The sequence below is a fragment of the Humulus lupulus genome, chromosome 8 (assembly GCF_963169125.1).
Source record: "Humulus lupulus chromosome 8, drHumLupu1.1, whole genome shotgun sequence".
NCBI lineage: Eukaryota > Viridiplantae > Streptophyta > Magnoliopsida > Rosales > Cannabaceae > Humulus > Humulus lupulus.
In genome coordinates, this window is record NC_084800.1 from 26236018 (window position 1) to 26252145 (window position 16128).

Sequence of the window (16128 nt, forward strand, 5' to 3'; positions counted from 1 at the left end):
GAAGGGGGAAAAACTAGGGCTAAATCACCCTGGTTCTAGCACTGCAACGCCTAGGTATGGGCGCTGCTGTCTAGGGCAAAGCATCCCTGCTTGTAGCACCTAGGCGCTAGGGGGCAGCGCTACCCTGTTTTTCCAGGGTCCTATTTTGGGCACTTTTGAGGGTTTTTGGCTCAGGGTTTCAATTCCTAAGGCTCGGGATCGAATCTACTAAATGTTTGAGCATGATTTGAGGTCCCGGGAGTGAGGTTTAGATCAAGAACCTTTTATTGCTCATTTTCATTGATGGAAGTTATATTTGGTTATGACTAGGTGACCGCTAAGGAATCAAAGGATCGATCGTTCTCAAGGGTCGTTCTTTTATTATTTCTCGCTCGAACCAGAGGTAAGAAAACTGCACCCAATATGTGACATGCATGATTATTGATGCAACATGTTGAGAGCTCTATTTATATACTTGGAATGCATATTAAATGTTTAGCAATCTTGCTTATCTGTGAATGGCACTGACTTATTAGTCAGAATTGGCAATGGTGTCAGTATTGACTGTGAAGCTGTGACTCATTAGTCAAGTTCGACAGTAGTACTGAGCAGGTAACTCTATGGTCACATAGTTAGGGCATAGGCCCCGGGGTTGGCTCTATGGTCAACTATTCAGGGCAACGGCCCCAAAATGGGTCCAATGACCATTTGTTTGTAACTGAATGACTGTTTATGTAGGTTATAATTGTTGGACAAGTTGGATAAGTATCTGGAAATTTGTACTTTCTATTTATGCATATGTTGAGTTTTCTTACTGAGTCTTGGCTCATGGGTGATTTGTGGTGCAGGTAAGGGGAAGGGAAAGCTTGACTAGCTATGAGTTGGAGAGCTTCGGTGGCGGCGTGTACATATGCGACTACTCGACCACCACGGTCAGGGGTATCATCCAGCTACTACATTATTTTCTTTTTAACTTTTGGTATTAACTACGTACTTTTATAAGTAATATTAATAATGTAATGTGTCAAATGATGTCGTGTGCCTAGTACCACCTTACATGATTTGTGCAATTTAGTATTGAATTTTACATATAATCTTTTAAATTAAAATATATGAAACTCGATATTAAATTACACCAATATTAATATGTCGTGTCAAATGATGTTGGGCACCACTTTTTTTTTTTTTTTTTTTTGGTGTGTTGAAGGTCTTAATTCTTGTATGATCATATACTTGTTCATCATTGGTTTGTACTTGGAGTTTAGTTTTAGCTTTTCTACTTAGGAGTTTAATTATGACTTGTAAATAGCATTGTTTGTTTATTGTGGTCGTCTTATTGTGAGATTTGTATTTGTTCTTTTCTCTAAATTGTAATAGAATTATCTGTTTGGCCAACTAATTAAATATTTTTCATTACTCTTAAAAGAAAAATAAAATAAAGGTCATGAAGACTTATTCTCGATCAAGATCTCTCACCCTTTGATCCAAATTAGACTTTTATGAAAATCATTGAGCCGGCTCTACTATGGCTGTCTGCCCATAATCCACATAACACATTTATAGACAAAAAGAAAAAAACGTAAGAATTATCTTAAAAGTTTATTACATTACACTAGACCCTATCCACTTAGATATATCTATACCTAAGATAGTTTTTTTTTTCAAAAAATTACAAAATCCTTCCATCAATAATTTTGGCAAAACCTACCGTTTAAGAAAATTGATCTTTGCCCAAAATTTTGTTAAAAATTAAATTAAAAGTTTGAAATTAATATTAAAAACAAATTGACTTATTGTTAATTTTTTCCTTAGTAAAGTTTTTCAATAATACTTAATATAAAATTATTGGATATATACTGAAAGATTTATATTTTTTGGATCATGTGTTTTGTCACATTACTTATTTTACTTTGTATTTTGAAAAATTATTTTTGGACTCTGTGTTTTGTAAAATATTTCAAATAGACTCACTTGATTTTGGTCAATTTTTTTTAATTAAAATCACTAATAATTTATCAAAATAACAATTCATAACAAAAATACAATCATTCTGTTTAATAACTATATTATCATATTTATTTTTTTCTTTATTAAAATTTAGTTTATGAATCTATTTGAAGCATATTATAAAACACAAGGTCTAAAAAATAATTTGTCAAATATAAAATTTTAACAGTTAATAAGACAAAATACAAAATCAAAAAAACATGAGCCCTATATTATTATATACTCACACGAAAGATCTAATTTAGCTAACACAATAATAAGAAGATTTTGCTATTATTCATAAATACAATTAAATTCCAAATTCCTCGATATAATTAAAGCTCTAAATGAAATAAGCCATATTTAGGCACACCAACAATTTCCATAATTCAACAAAGGTTTATGAGATTATGAAACTTATCACATATAATCTAATTAATGTTGATATATATATATATAAATATAATTCCTATATATTTCGCATTATGCCAAGTAATCGGAAACTTCTCCGCTTCTCTAATTTTTTAAATTTAATCAAGTCAACCAAAAAGGGTCAAGTATATGCTTTTATATCTAAGTTTGACGTGGTCAGTTCACTCTTTTAATCATTGTAATGATTTTTTTCCCTCAAAAGAAAGAAGAAGAAATCTTGGATTAATGTGCTTAATTACCCTATTTTATCATTATAAATTTTTTCCAAGAGATTTCCGGTCAAATTTAAAACACTCCAGCCATATATGAACGAAATTTAATTAATTAATTAATTAAAGCTGTACTTTATTTACATTATCTTACACACATAAATGATAAATGATGTTCATCTAATACAAAGTTATAAATTAATAAAGGGTTTATTATTTGTTTGAATATTGTATTTTGATAAATTATTTTTTGAATTCTATATTTTATAAAATTATTCAAATAGACTCCTAAACTCAATTTTGATGAAGGAAAAATTGAATATGATAACACATTTGTTAGATAGAGTAATTATAATTTTATTCTTGAATTTTTAATTTAGTAAATTATTTGTGATTTTAATTAAAAAAAATTGAAATAAAGTTAGGTATATGGATTTATTCCAACTATGTTATAAAATATTGAATCTTAAAAATAATTTATCAAAACTATTTAATGCTTTTGATGATATGATTTATTTATGTCTAATGGTTTTGATTTTATTAAAGTAGTTTTTTGCTTTTGTCATGCCTATGTACCATGACATCATTTCCTCTCTAAGTGCTTTGTTTGGTATCACTATCTCAATTATCACTAAATAAAAAGAAACACTGTAGTGAATTTTGACACTAAAATGTTGGGTAGTGTGAATGACATAAGTTCTATTGTGGCATGCCTGTGGTGTTGCTGCCGGTCATTTTAAGTCATTTAAAATGGGGAAAATATTGAGTAGTGTGAATGAGATAAGTTCTTCTATATTATGGCATGTCTGTGGTGTTGCTGTTGCTGTTGCGGTCATTTTAAGTCATTTAAATAGGAAAAAAAGAAAAAACGTATAAATAAATACTGTTAATCTATATAAAACAAAAAAGTGTGGTGGTATTTTTCATATAATAGTAAATATAGAGGAAAATGCTACAACTTTGGAACTCTGTCTTTGATGCCGACGTTACGTACCTTAATTAACAAAGTTTAATGAATTTTTATTAGTTATACGAGTAACCAAAATGAAGAATTATGTTTGTTTTAACACAAAAGAGCAATAAGAATTTATATATATTTATCAAATTGACAATTGAATGTGTTGACCAACTCCCATCATAGGAATAAAAAAGTGGGTAAATAATAAAATTTACTATTAGTATCAGAGGATATTACAAAGTGGAATGTTTGTGAAAATATTAATGTTGATGAAATTCCAATTAACTGGGTGAAGAATCTAAGATTTGATCTTGTCGTTTATGTACAGCTAAATATATACATTTATATAATTATATATTAGAGAGGATAATTATTAATTAAACCAACCGCTTAATAAGGACAATTGTTTTTTCTTTTGTAGTGTAACATCGACCAAGTTGTTTAATTTCCTCTATTTACTTGTACATAAATTGGCCGGTTGAAGATTGTTTTTTTATATTATAATGGATGACATGTATTGACTAGCCAATCTTTGCTTAATTAAAATAATGAGCTACAAATTTTGAAACCAGAGGCTAATACTGTAGAATTATAGTAGTACGAGTTTCGTGTCTTAGGTCTTTAGTCTTGATATTGAAGCAAGTGATTGAATAGCGTATAATTAAATAGTTTTGATACTTTTTTACCTATGTTTTGTTTGGACCATGTGTTTAGGAAAAAAAAAATACTTTTAGACTATTTATTTTATCAAATAATTTAAATATACTCTTCAATTTTATTTTGATTAAAAAAATTTAAACTAAAATAACAAATAATTAGTCAAACAAACAACTTGTAATAAAAATATAATTATTATGTATAGCAATTGTGATGTTATTTTTATTTTTGTGTTTATCAAAATTAATTTTAAGAGTCTATGTGAATTAAAAAAAAAATTATTAAAACTCACAGTACAAAAAAAAATATAAACCCATTAAGTTTTGATATTTTTCAAAGGAAATTTACAAGGCAAAAGCAAGAGTTAGTCAGTACGACCAATCCACTGTATTAAATGGTCCAGTCTCTTTCCAAATCTCTCTCTTTAAAGTGAAAATTAATTAGTGCCACAAATATATATATTTATAATTATAAAATAAAGAAAATAATATAAATTATATAAAAAGTTAAAAGAAGCGGTAGGTGAGTTGGGGTGTATTTCCTTGTAAGACAGATACTATCTATAAATGCTTCTCGTGCCTCTCGTTCCTTACTTGGAATATTTATCCACGTAAAAAGACATAATTTTAGTACTACTACCCTTATCTCTCTCCTCTTACCAAACCCACAAAACCTTATATATATATATATACATACACTACACATATTATAACAAACAAATATATATATATATATTCTCTCAAGTGCTGATCATCACTATCTATATTCTCCAACCAACCCAGAAAAGAAAAAAGAAAAAAAAAGCCAAAATGCCTATTGATAGTACTACTGGTTTATCGGGTTGGGGACAAACTGTGTGTGTGACCGGAGCCGGTGGATTCATAGCCTCTTGGATTGTCAAGCTATTACTCGAAAGAGGGTATACTGTTAAAGGGACTCTCAGAAACCCAGGTCAGATTTTTATATATATAATCTCTTCATGCATGTATATATATTTGAATTGATTTTATGTATAAGATATGTATGGTTTAAAAATATTACAGATGACCCAAAAAATGGTCACTTGAGGGAGCTTGAAGGAGCAAACGAGAGGTTGATACTATGCAAAGCCGATCTTCTTGATTACGAGAGCCTTAGAGAAGCCATCCGTGGTTGCCAGGGCGTTTTCCACACGGCATCTCCGGTTACTGACGATCCGGTAACCCGATTTCTTTCTTTACATGTACACTTGTAATAATAAGGTGTAACCTTAGTTATAATAATACCCAAAATAGAGTAAAGTTTGGCTTTTTACACACCCAAGAAGAAAAAGAAAAATAAAAGTAGTATTTTTTGGTGGTGATGGTAGGACCCAACAACCCAACCCAAACCGATGACCCTTGGTTTCTACTGGGGACTCTCAGCAGGTGACACGTGATTCTCCACTATGATTATGGTGATTCTCAAGTGTTTGCTTAGCTTTTACACCAAAATTTCTCGTTAGGTGAAAGTTCAAATTTCTAACAGATTAATAGTTATACCCTATCTATGCTGTTTTTTATGGTAGAGTTGGGATTTGGGTTTTATTGATTGGATTCTCTGTCTGCCTAATTTAGTAGAAAGATCAGTGGTGTAATTTTCATAATAATATATGGTTATTGGGTTTAGATTTAGATCAACTAATATTACTAAATAAATACAGGAACAAATGGTGGAACCAGCTGTGAATGGGACCAAGAATGTGATTAACGCAGCTGTGGAAGCCAAGGTCAGGCGCGTGGTGTTCACATCATCGATTGGTGCTGTGTACATGGACCCCAATAGAGGACCCGATGTTGTGGTGGACGAGTCTTGTTGGAGTGATCTTGAGTTTTGCAAGAATACCAGGGTAAGTAAATTACAAAAATACCATTTTTTTTCTTCATTTTCCCTTTTTTTTTTTAAATTAGAAAGAAAAAAAAAGTCTTTTGTGAAAGAAAGATTGACCAAGGTGAGTCACCCAAAAAAAAAGAAATGATTAGATGCATGTCATGTTAATTATATAATATAAGTCTTTACGATGACGAAATCTGGTTAAACACTCCACCATTACCCCTTAATTAATTTTATTACAAGAAAATGATGTAATAATACAATGGAAAATTAGGCACGTTCGATGAATAAGCTGATCTATATATAATATCCCAATTTGTTTAGTTTACTCTTGTTAGAAAAGAAATATATATATATATATGTGGATATATATGAAATTATAATTAACCTTATCCACCAAAACAAACAAGTGTCCTGAGGACTTACTCCAAAGCCTAAATATATAATACAATTTATTATTTAGTATATAATATCCTTAACCACGTTATGTTTATAATATATGCCCCAAAACAAATAATTATATAATTATTATTACAGAACTGGTACTGTTACGGCAAGGCAGTGGCGGAGCAAGCGGCGTGGGAGGTGGCGGAGGAGAAAGGGGTTGATCTGGTGGTGGTGAACCCGGTTCTAGTGCTTGGACCGTTGTTGCAGCCCACTGTTAACGCCAGCACTGTTCACATCCTTAAGTACCTAACCGGTTCGGCCAAGACTTACGCCAACTCGGTCCAGGCTTATGCGCATGTCAAGGACGTTGCACTCGCCCACATCTTGGTATTCGAGACGCCCTCCGCCGCCGGCCGCTACCTCTGCGCCGAGAGCGTGCTCCACCGTGGCGAGGTCGTTGAAATTCTCTCCAAGTTCTTCCCGGAATACCCTATTCCTTTGAAGTAAGTTAATTATATATATTTACTTATATATTTCTTTCTATAATTGGTTAAATTTAATGATTTTAAATATATGTAGAGTTCGATACGTGTGCATATATATATATATATATAGATTAGTCATTTTCATATTATAATATAATTAATATATTAAGTTACCATGAAAAGAATCTTATTTAAAGATTTTTAAATAAATAAAGGTCAACCAATAAGTCTACCACTTTGAGTCATGCATGTTTAAATTTTTCTTATATATACTTGATGGAGTTGCTTACTATTTATATATATGATTGTCCTTTCTCTGCTTTTTATTTGAGCTTCTCAAATTGGATTTCTTGAGATTTAAAATTTTGAATGATGAAATATTTTATGTTGTGGAAATCTCTCGTATATATAAAAATATATAATTATTTGGTCTTCATAATCAAATATTTGTTTTGCCAAATGAGTAGGACTGCTTACCAGTATGTTGTGTAATGCTTGAGTAATAAGATGAGAAGGAATCTCTTTCTCCATACACTATATTTTATTTATGTACAGCAATCTTTAATTAGTATTATTATGACACTACTATATACATTTAAAAGGTTGGTCAATACAAACACTCTTATTTAAAACCAGTATGTTGTGTAATGCTTGAGTAATAAGATGAGAAGGAATCTCTTTCTCCATACACTATATTTTATTTATGTACAGCAATCTTTAATTAGTATTATTATGACACTACTATATACATTTAAAAGGTTGGTCAATACAAACACTCTTATTTAAAAATAAAAAAATAAAAATTACAAGTAAGTTTTTTTTTTTGAAATTATAGTGATCTCGACACTTCAACAATTATTTAAGGGGTTTGGGTATAGGTATGATTCACACCTTTAAATTTTAAAAATCAAGAAATAAATGGAGGGTCTCCCTAATTCTCATTTTTCTAGTATATATATATAGTATAAAAATACATAATACCTTTTTACTCTTAATTATTAAAATAACCAAACGTGACACTTTAATTATTATGTACCCTAAATAGGTGTCTCTTGTGCTAACTTTCATTCTATTTTAATGATATTATCTCATACATAATTTGGTTTTGCATTTGTATTAAAGTAAGAAGGGTTTATACAATTTTAAACATTGTGTTTTGTTTTATTAAATATTTAGATTTTGTGATTTGATAAATTATTTTTTGGACTTTATATTTTATAAAATTGTTCAAATAGAACTCTATCCTAATTTTATCAACTAAAATCACAAATAATTTACCAAACTAATAATTCAAAACAAAAATAAAATCATTATGGTTAAAAATTGTGTTATATTCAATTTTTTCTTAATTAAAATTAAATTTACGAGTCTATTTGAATTATTTTATAAAATATAAAGTCCAAAAATAAACTTCTTAAAACACTTAAACAGGTATTAAATAAACGGATTCAAAAGTAAAAAAGCAAAGAAAGAAAATGAAGAAAACTTGAGTAAACAGCTGACTATAGTGTTATTGGGGCCACTAGCATCAGCAGCTACGAAATAAATAGAATTTTTATAATAAAATAATATGAGGAAATTAGTGAGAAAAAGATTTAAGAATAAATCATATAAAAAAATGCATGTCAAATTGTGATTGGATAAAGGATGACCAGATAGAGTGGCCTGCCTAGTAAGCGTGGGTGGCACGTGATCAAGATAAATGTGCTATTCTCTCTCTTTTTTTTTTTATTTAATAAATTTTTGGGTGGTCAGGGGTTGCATTTGGTGAACCCACTTTTGACTCGCCTACCTATAATGATGTTTAACAATCATGAAAACCCACCATTAATTAAGCTAAATATAATAATTAAAGAAATTTGTCCTTTGTATATATATATATATTATATATATACTTGTGGAGCTGGGATGTTCTTCACCTACCACCATGTCACACTCAACACTCCCTACTGATTTTTCTCTTCTTACCTACTTATATTATCACTACAAGGACGAACCATTTCTTTTTCAAGCTTTTTTCTTCAATTATATATCTAACAACATGGATGTATATATATTTTGATACATATATATTTATATTACTTACTTGATGATGAAATCGTCTTATTTTTTAACATTTGTGGTGATGGTACTACCAACAATTACGTCAATTTAAATATAATATATATTGGTTTTGAATATGTAAAATATATTAATTATGTAATTAATAAGGATGCTAATTTATCATTATTATTATTATTGTTATGTGTTTAGGTGTTCAGATGAAGTGAATCCAAGAGTAAAACCCTACAAGTTCTCAAACCAGAAACTGAAAGACTTGGGAATGGAGTTCACACCAGTGAAACAGTGCCTATACGACACCGTTAAGAGCTTGCAAGAAAAAGGACACCTTCCACTTCCAGTAGTCTCTTCTCCACAGGAAGATTCTATTAGAATCCAATCTTCTTAATTAGGGTCTTTCTTCTTCTCCTGTGCTCGGTTCTGGATTATTATTCTTACTATCTAATCCATATATAATGAAATTAAACAAGAAAAATATTGTTTGAGCTGTTTAAAGAAACATGATAACAATTTCATAATATGTTTGAAGTTTTTTTGTGTACAAATCTAAGCGTTTTTATTATCTTTATTTATTTCACTATTGCCAGATATATATTAATCCGATACAATTTATCTAATCATACATTAAATTTGATCAATTTAATTGTGTAAACTAATATTTTCAACTTCAGTTTAATAATTAAAATCTAAATTGGTGTAATATATACAATTCACCTGGACTATATAAAAGAAGAAAAATACTAAACATCACTATATGTGGTACTATACGATAATAGGTATTTAGGAAAGACTAATTGGCTACTTCTGACCTAAAATAATTAATGTGAATATATATCAGTCATGTAAAAGCCAGCCAATGACTTTTTTTTTTTCAATTGATATGATTTTAATAATTCTGTGAAAATAGTCACTCTAAACACCACCATCAAACTCAAATGGAAAATTTTAATTTATAATAAAAATACTTCTTTTTAACAAATTATATCACATGAGGATAATAACACACCATGATATAAGGTAGCTAGCCAATTAGTCTATGAAAACCAACTTTCATAAAATTTTGAAGAAATTGTATTCTTCACAATCGGCTAGATTTTTAGCTTGTAGTGAACTACTTGGTCCCTTCAAAGAAAAATCAGACGAATAAATTGACAAAAAGAGAGAGCATATTAAATATAAATATATATATATATATTTATATTCTTTCCAAAAAAGGTAGATAAAGAGTACAAAATAAAGTTGGCAATTTCTCTATATTATAACATAAAAAGGAATGAGCTAATATTCAAGTCATAATAATATTGAATGGCAGGTTTATGAGATTTCAATTCTTCATTTCTTCGTTTAAAATTTTAAAAATAAACCTTTTTCACGGTTATGATGATAACATTACTAAAGAAGCCAAATCTAATGTTGTTGACAGAACCACAATGAATGTGACAAAAGTGAAGTTCATGCATCTTCTTCTTGTTGTTCAATATCTTCATAATATCAGCCTAATAACTTGATTGAGGAATGTTAGGTAAAACATTATATCCTTCCTAACACTCTATAGTTTGGCTCCTATCTATATTTCATATGGTGGTTAGGTTGTTTGGTGAGAAGGAAAAGATAATCCAAATTCATTTTCCAAAGTTAACAAAAAAGAAAAAAAGAAAAGAAAAAGAAGCTAATGAAGAGAAGTAGTTATAATAATTGTTACAAAAGAGCTATTTAGGATTACTTGCACACTACCATAATTATGTTTATACCAGCTAGCTTCCAGGTACTTTTATTTAAAAGAGTGCTATAATACACATTGCGAGCAGCCTTTCATAGAGGGTGGATCACTCCCACTCCACAAGAGTCCTCAAATCAATGGCTAATGTCCTTAGCATTTCTCATACTTAAAACAACTAACACTTGGTTAAAGACCTAACACAAAAACCTATACTAATTTGACTTATTTACTAGTTATATATATAGGGGAGTTATCATTCGAGATCTTCAGCTGACCTTCTTTGAGGCAATTGCATACTCACTATGTCCTCTCTTCGAAGGCAATACATCGAGCCATTGCTCTGCTCGTTCGCCGCCATTTGTTGACAATCGGGAGTTGTCAGTGACAAAAGATGTGTTGCCTTCTTGTTCTTGCGGAAAACTAGATATGCAATTCCAGCCAAGTACACTCCCAAGCCTGAGAACCCAAATATTCCAAGAAACACAACGGCTGCGAGTGGCAAGTGGTTGTGGAGAAGTAAGTTGATGAAACCGGTCATCAAATAGTATATGTTTATGGCCATAATCAAGGAGCCAATGATCCAAGTCACTGCTGAAATCTGCAAAAGTTATTTATAACATGGATCAATGACTTGTACAAGGACATGAAAGTTGTCATTGTTACATATTTTCAAGGTTTTAGCATGTGTAATGATGAGGTTTACCCCAACAGAGTTTACGTATATCCCCATCTTGGTCTTACTGCTTGTGAACTTGAGAAGTGGAACGAGGGCAAAAGGGAGCTCAAATGATAAAATCATCTGCAAAAATATATGAAAAGTAAGAACAAGATTAAAATATAATTAATTAATTTAATAGAATATCTTACAGATGCAATAATGATGAGCCTCCCTGCCCCAGCAGAGCCTCCAATGAGTGCAACTATTAAACTGGGTACTATAGCCAAGCAACGGGTCAAAAAGTTGCGAAGCCATGGCCTTAGTCGTAAATCAAGAAAGCCCTTCAATTAGAGATTTGAAGACAAACATGTTATCATGGAGGGAATGAGGAAGCTCTATAAGAACTTTGCTAGCTTTTTGTGAGCTAATTAATTGACACAGCATGAATATACTTATTTTGAAACAAAGTATCTTCACTGCCTAGCACAAACGTACCTGCATAACATATTGCCCTGCATATGTTCCTGTGATGGTGGAACTCTGACCTGAAGCCAGCAAAGCCACAGCAAAGATTTTTGAACTCCAACTGCCTAAGACATTCTGTATGCATAGGAGTACATTATCATCATCGTTGAAAGTGAGTTCATCAACGTACATGATATACCAAGTTAAATACAAAGACTACAAAGTAATAGAAAACGTCTATGTATCACGCACCCTTAGTAAAAATGAAGCCTTATTTAAGTCTAAGTCCTCACAGCTCTTCTGATCTTCAGGATTAAGATTTGAAGAATTGCAGACAGTTCCACTCACAGAAATAACAGATACATTAATAAGGAAGGCCACCGTGAGAGCGAAGCCGCTTTCCATCATATAAAAGCTGCATGCCTCCTGTACATTTGTTGAGAAAATCATCTATAATCTGCCAGTCATATACGTAATGCTTCCAAATATAATCACATTTCAAAGATTTTACTTATATGCACAAACACACAAATCTGAAAGCAGTCTAATACTAATCTATTGAATAAAGCCTACCCTGATGCCACGGACAGATCTTGGTATTTTCCTAGAAAGCACCAACGCAGAATGGAGAAAGAGATTGTGACTGTAGCAAGTGTAGGGATCAATATTAGTGAGGAGAGAAGAATTGATGATATGTGAAGGAAAGAAACCATGAAGATTCTATCAAGATGTTCGAGTTTTCGACACATACGGCATAACCATAGCACCAAGAAGTGAAATTGCAAGACCAGTAGCACCACTTCCTTTAAGTTGGGGAACAAAAAGACCTTTCAGGACTTCTTTTGGATCAGGCTTCGCGTAGTGAAGCTCCACGAAGAAGCATGCAGCAATTGTAAGTACAAGAAAAGCAATCAAGAATTCAAGTTTCCTGACCTGTATTTAGAAATATATCTAGGATTACCTTCAATGTCATATCTAAAATAACAAATATATTTCCGTTTTAAAGGTGAAACTATTAATCACCCTGTGACATGGATCTTAGATTTTTACTAAAACTATTAGATCAAAAGAAACATAAGATACCCCATATTGCTGCAGTGCTAGAAGAATCAAAGTACTAAATCCGGTCAAAAGAACGCCAATCCATAGAGGAATTTTGAAGAGCATGTTCAGAGCAAAGGCAGTTCCAATCACTGCAAATAAACAACTCAGTCAAAAGCAGAAGTAGCGGGCTCACCCCTGTTCTAACAAATACCAGTTAAGAAAGGAAACTTACAAAAATCAGATTTCAATATTTAATAATCAATCATCAGAAAAAAAAAAATTAATACTTTACTTAGAAAGCAAAAAAAAATTATGAAAGGGGTGCATCTATGTTATCGCATTGTCTTAGAGATTTTTTACCTTCAGGAATGTCGCATGCAACTATAGAAATCTCAGCAAGAACCCAAAGGATGAAGTTTGTCACTTTAGGATACTCAGCTCTGCAATGTTCTGCCAAATGTTTTCCTACAAATAAAAACAGAAGTCAATTAATGATTCAAAAGAAAGCCTCCTGTGAACAGTGACTAAATTCAAGAATCACATGCCTGTGACCACCCCAAGGTTGGCTGCCATGGATTGGATGATGAGAGCAGCACATGAAGCCACCAATATTATCCATAGTAGCTGGAAAATGCAAGTTTATACACTAAGAAATTAAAAAAAACATGAAGAATCCATATAAATAAGGATATGATGTTCCTATACAAGGTGAACATCTTTCATCCAATAATCCCTTCAAGCATTTATCTTGAGATAATGTTACAACTAAGAAGGTATCAAGTGTACATAAAAAGTGTAATGTGTTGTATAATAATGCAGAACTCATAATGAACTACATGTTTCCTTACACCTGCTACCATTTTCAATAAAAAATGCTACAGGTCGATTACCAAAAAAAAAAAGCACCAAAAGTTATCATACACACCTCATACTTGTGTTCTGCTCCAGATTGTAAATCCGTCTCAACTGTTTATCAAACATTATTCATAACGTAAAAAAAAAGAAGTTAATATTCAGACTAATTTTTTGAAAAACCAAATGCGAATGCACAAATTAATTTAGAGATTATGATCTTACAATTTCCAGGGTCAATATATGCGATAGAGACAAGAAATCCAGGGCCCAGATAAGCAAAGAAGTTTTTCCAGCTCGTCCTCTACATTAACCAATATGTAAATCAAAATGACCAGCATAAACTACCATTAAACAATCAAAACTCCAAACTACAAACTTTGATTAATTATTTCAAATAAAAATACTCACACAAATGATAGCCTACTTATAATATAATCCACAAATCATTTTATTTTGGCCCTTAAGTCTTTTACTTTTATCTACTTAAATAGTTACAGCAATTTGAGCTTAACATTTCTGCCTTTTCTCTTTGAACTTTTAAAGTCATCCGTGACTTTGGTAGATAAATTAGGCAAGGTATCTTACAATCATTACAGTGGTCAATTACTGAATAAGGCAAAATATACAATAATGTTGATATGTACCATGCATAGCAAAATGCATGACAAAGAATAAAACAATCTCCACGTACGTAAACTCCTGTTGAGCCAAAAGGACCCATGTGCCCATTGAGACAAAAAGATTAAGAAGAGCCAACAAAAATGTTAAGTTTCATGATCTCACGACATTCCCAGCTTTTTGTTTTTAGAGGCATCAACATCATGAGTTCTACGTTTTCTTAACCAATCTCAAGCTTTTGTCAAAATAGAAGAGCCACCTAACTCAAATAATTATATTGTAATTTACCATCTTGCCCCTAATCTTGGAGTGTCACCATTCACGATATGAAGGTTCCAACTTGTTCTTTAAGTACTTTTCATCACTGATGAGACATGACTTTTTCAACTTGACCTTATTTCACTGAGCAGGTGAGTTGGGAAAAAGAATCTGATAACCTCCGTTTACCAGGTAATTAAGTTTGACAATTATATTCATCCACAGGTTAACAAAATATATTTCCCCAAAGATACCACTCAAAAACAACAAAAATAAAATATTCCTTTATCACAAAAGAATGTAAAGAAGAAAGAAGAAAAAAGTTAGTTCATCTAATTCTCTGTAAGGACTTATTACAAACAGTTTCAGGGTTTAATCTAATATTTTGTATCCATTCATGATAAGCACCCAATTAATGAATAAACTACATTTATACAAAGCAAAAAGAAAAAGGAAATAGACTCACATCTGGAACAACAATCTGAGCATCAGAGTTCTCAATCAGTGGGGCATTAGATGAAAAGCTTCGATTTCCAGCGCTGGCAATGAACTGTGGCTGCTCAGAATTCGAACCTGTCACTGCCATTTCCCCTTTTCTCAACTTTACTTGCACTTACAAGGCTGGAACTATCAGAAAGAAATGAGAACAAATCAAAACTCCATTTTTATGTGATAGAAATTACTACGCAAGAATTAATAAGAAAGAAAGAAAAAAGAAACTTCAAAAATCATGACTTTTGAGTTAAAACGATAACGTATAATAAATATATTTGTATTTATATATATATATGTGATTTTCCTCTATTATGTGCTTAAAACCCAGATAAAAAGAAAACTAAAATTAAATTTGGACATTTTTTTTTTCATTCAAAGCAATGGCTTAAAACCAAGATAAGAAAAACTAATAAATTCCAAAAAAATACTTTCTTCCACCGTTTTCTGGACAGCCAAGCGGATATATATATATAGATATTATATATACACAACAAAAGTAACGTGGAAAATTTTTTAAAATAATTCATACCAGTAAAAACAAAGACTTGATAGAACTAGCTATATGCCACTTCCCCACTGAAACTGAAAACAAAAGACTTTCTCCCTCTACCTATTTATATATAAATATTGCGAACAAATTCTGTTTTGTATTGTTTGTATATGTATAGAAAGAGAAAATAATAAACCATAATCACTCCGATCAAAGATTGAAAACGTAATCTATTCCCGACCAAAAAAAAAAAAATTAAAAACGTAATAATTTTCTCTTTCGTGTTAAATCTAATTATGAGTAATAATTAATTATTGTCCTATATATAATATGCTGACTTGCTTTACTATTAAACTTTGTCCAATCTGCCTAATTATAGTGAAATGAGAGAGAATATAGCAAAAAGCATTGGCTCAGTTCTTAAGAGCGATTATCCAATAGAAAAGCGACACGAATCTCAAGAGTCAATCAATAAAAGCCACGTGGGACCCATGTTTTGAACGGTCAATCCTACATGGCA

At 31.1% G+C, this 16128-nt stretch overlaps 2 protein-coding genes across 2 annotated transcripts; one reads left to right on the plus strand and one right to left on the minus strand.

Moving 5' to 3' along the window:
• The first annotated feature begins 4827 nt into the window (after positions 1–4827).
• On the plus strand, positions 4828–9550 carry LOC133796468 (cinnamoyl-CoA reductase 1-like). Its single transcript, XM_062233999.1, has 5 exons — positions 4828–5172; positions 5265–5419; positions 5903–6088; positions 6610–6962; positions 9198–9550. Exons 1-5 carry the CDS (start codon positions 5031–5033, stop codon positions 9391–9393), a joined length of 1032 nt encoding a protein of 343 aa, XP_062089983.1. The 5' UTR covers positions 4828–5030; the 3' UTR covers positions 9394–9550.
• A 1125-nt stretch (positions 9551–10675) lies between these two features.
• Positions 10676–15893, minus strand: LOC133796469 (metal transporter Nramp1-like). The gene is made up of 14 exons (XM_062234000.1): positions 15648–15893; positions 15090–15250; positions 13970–14048; positions 13818–13858; positions 13438–13516; positions 13253–13357; positions 12932–13041; positions 12600–12781; positions 12422–12491; positions 12101–12274; positions 11879–11983; positions 11593–11724; positions 11429–11524; positions 10676–11323 (listed from the first exon to the last, which is right to left on the minus strand). The coding sequence occupies exons 2-14, from the start codon at positions 15207–15209 to the stop codon at positions 10979–10981; spliced, it is 1638 nt and encodes a 545-aa protein (XP_062089984.1). The 5' UTR covers positions 15210–15250; positions 15648–15893; the 3' UTR covers positions 10676–10978.
• Between the last annotated feature and the right edge of the window lie 235 nt (positions 15894–16128).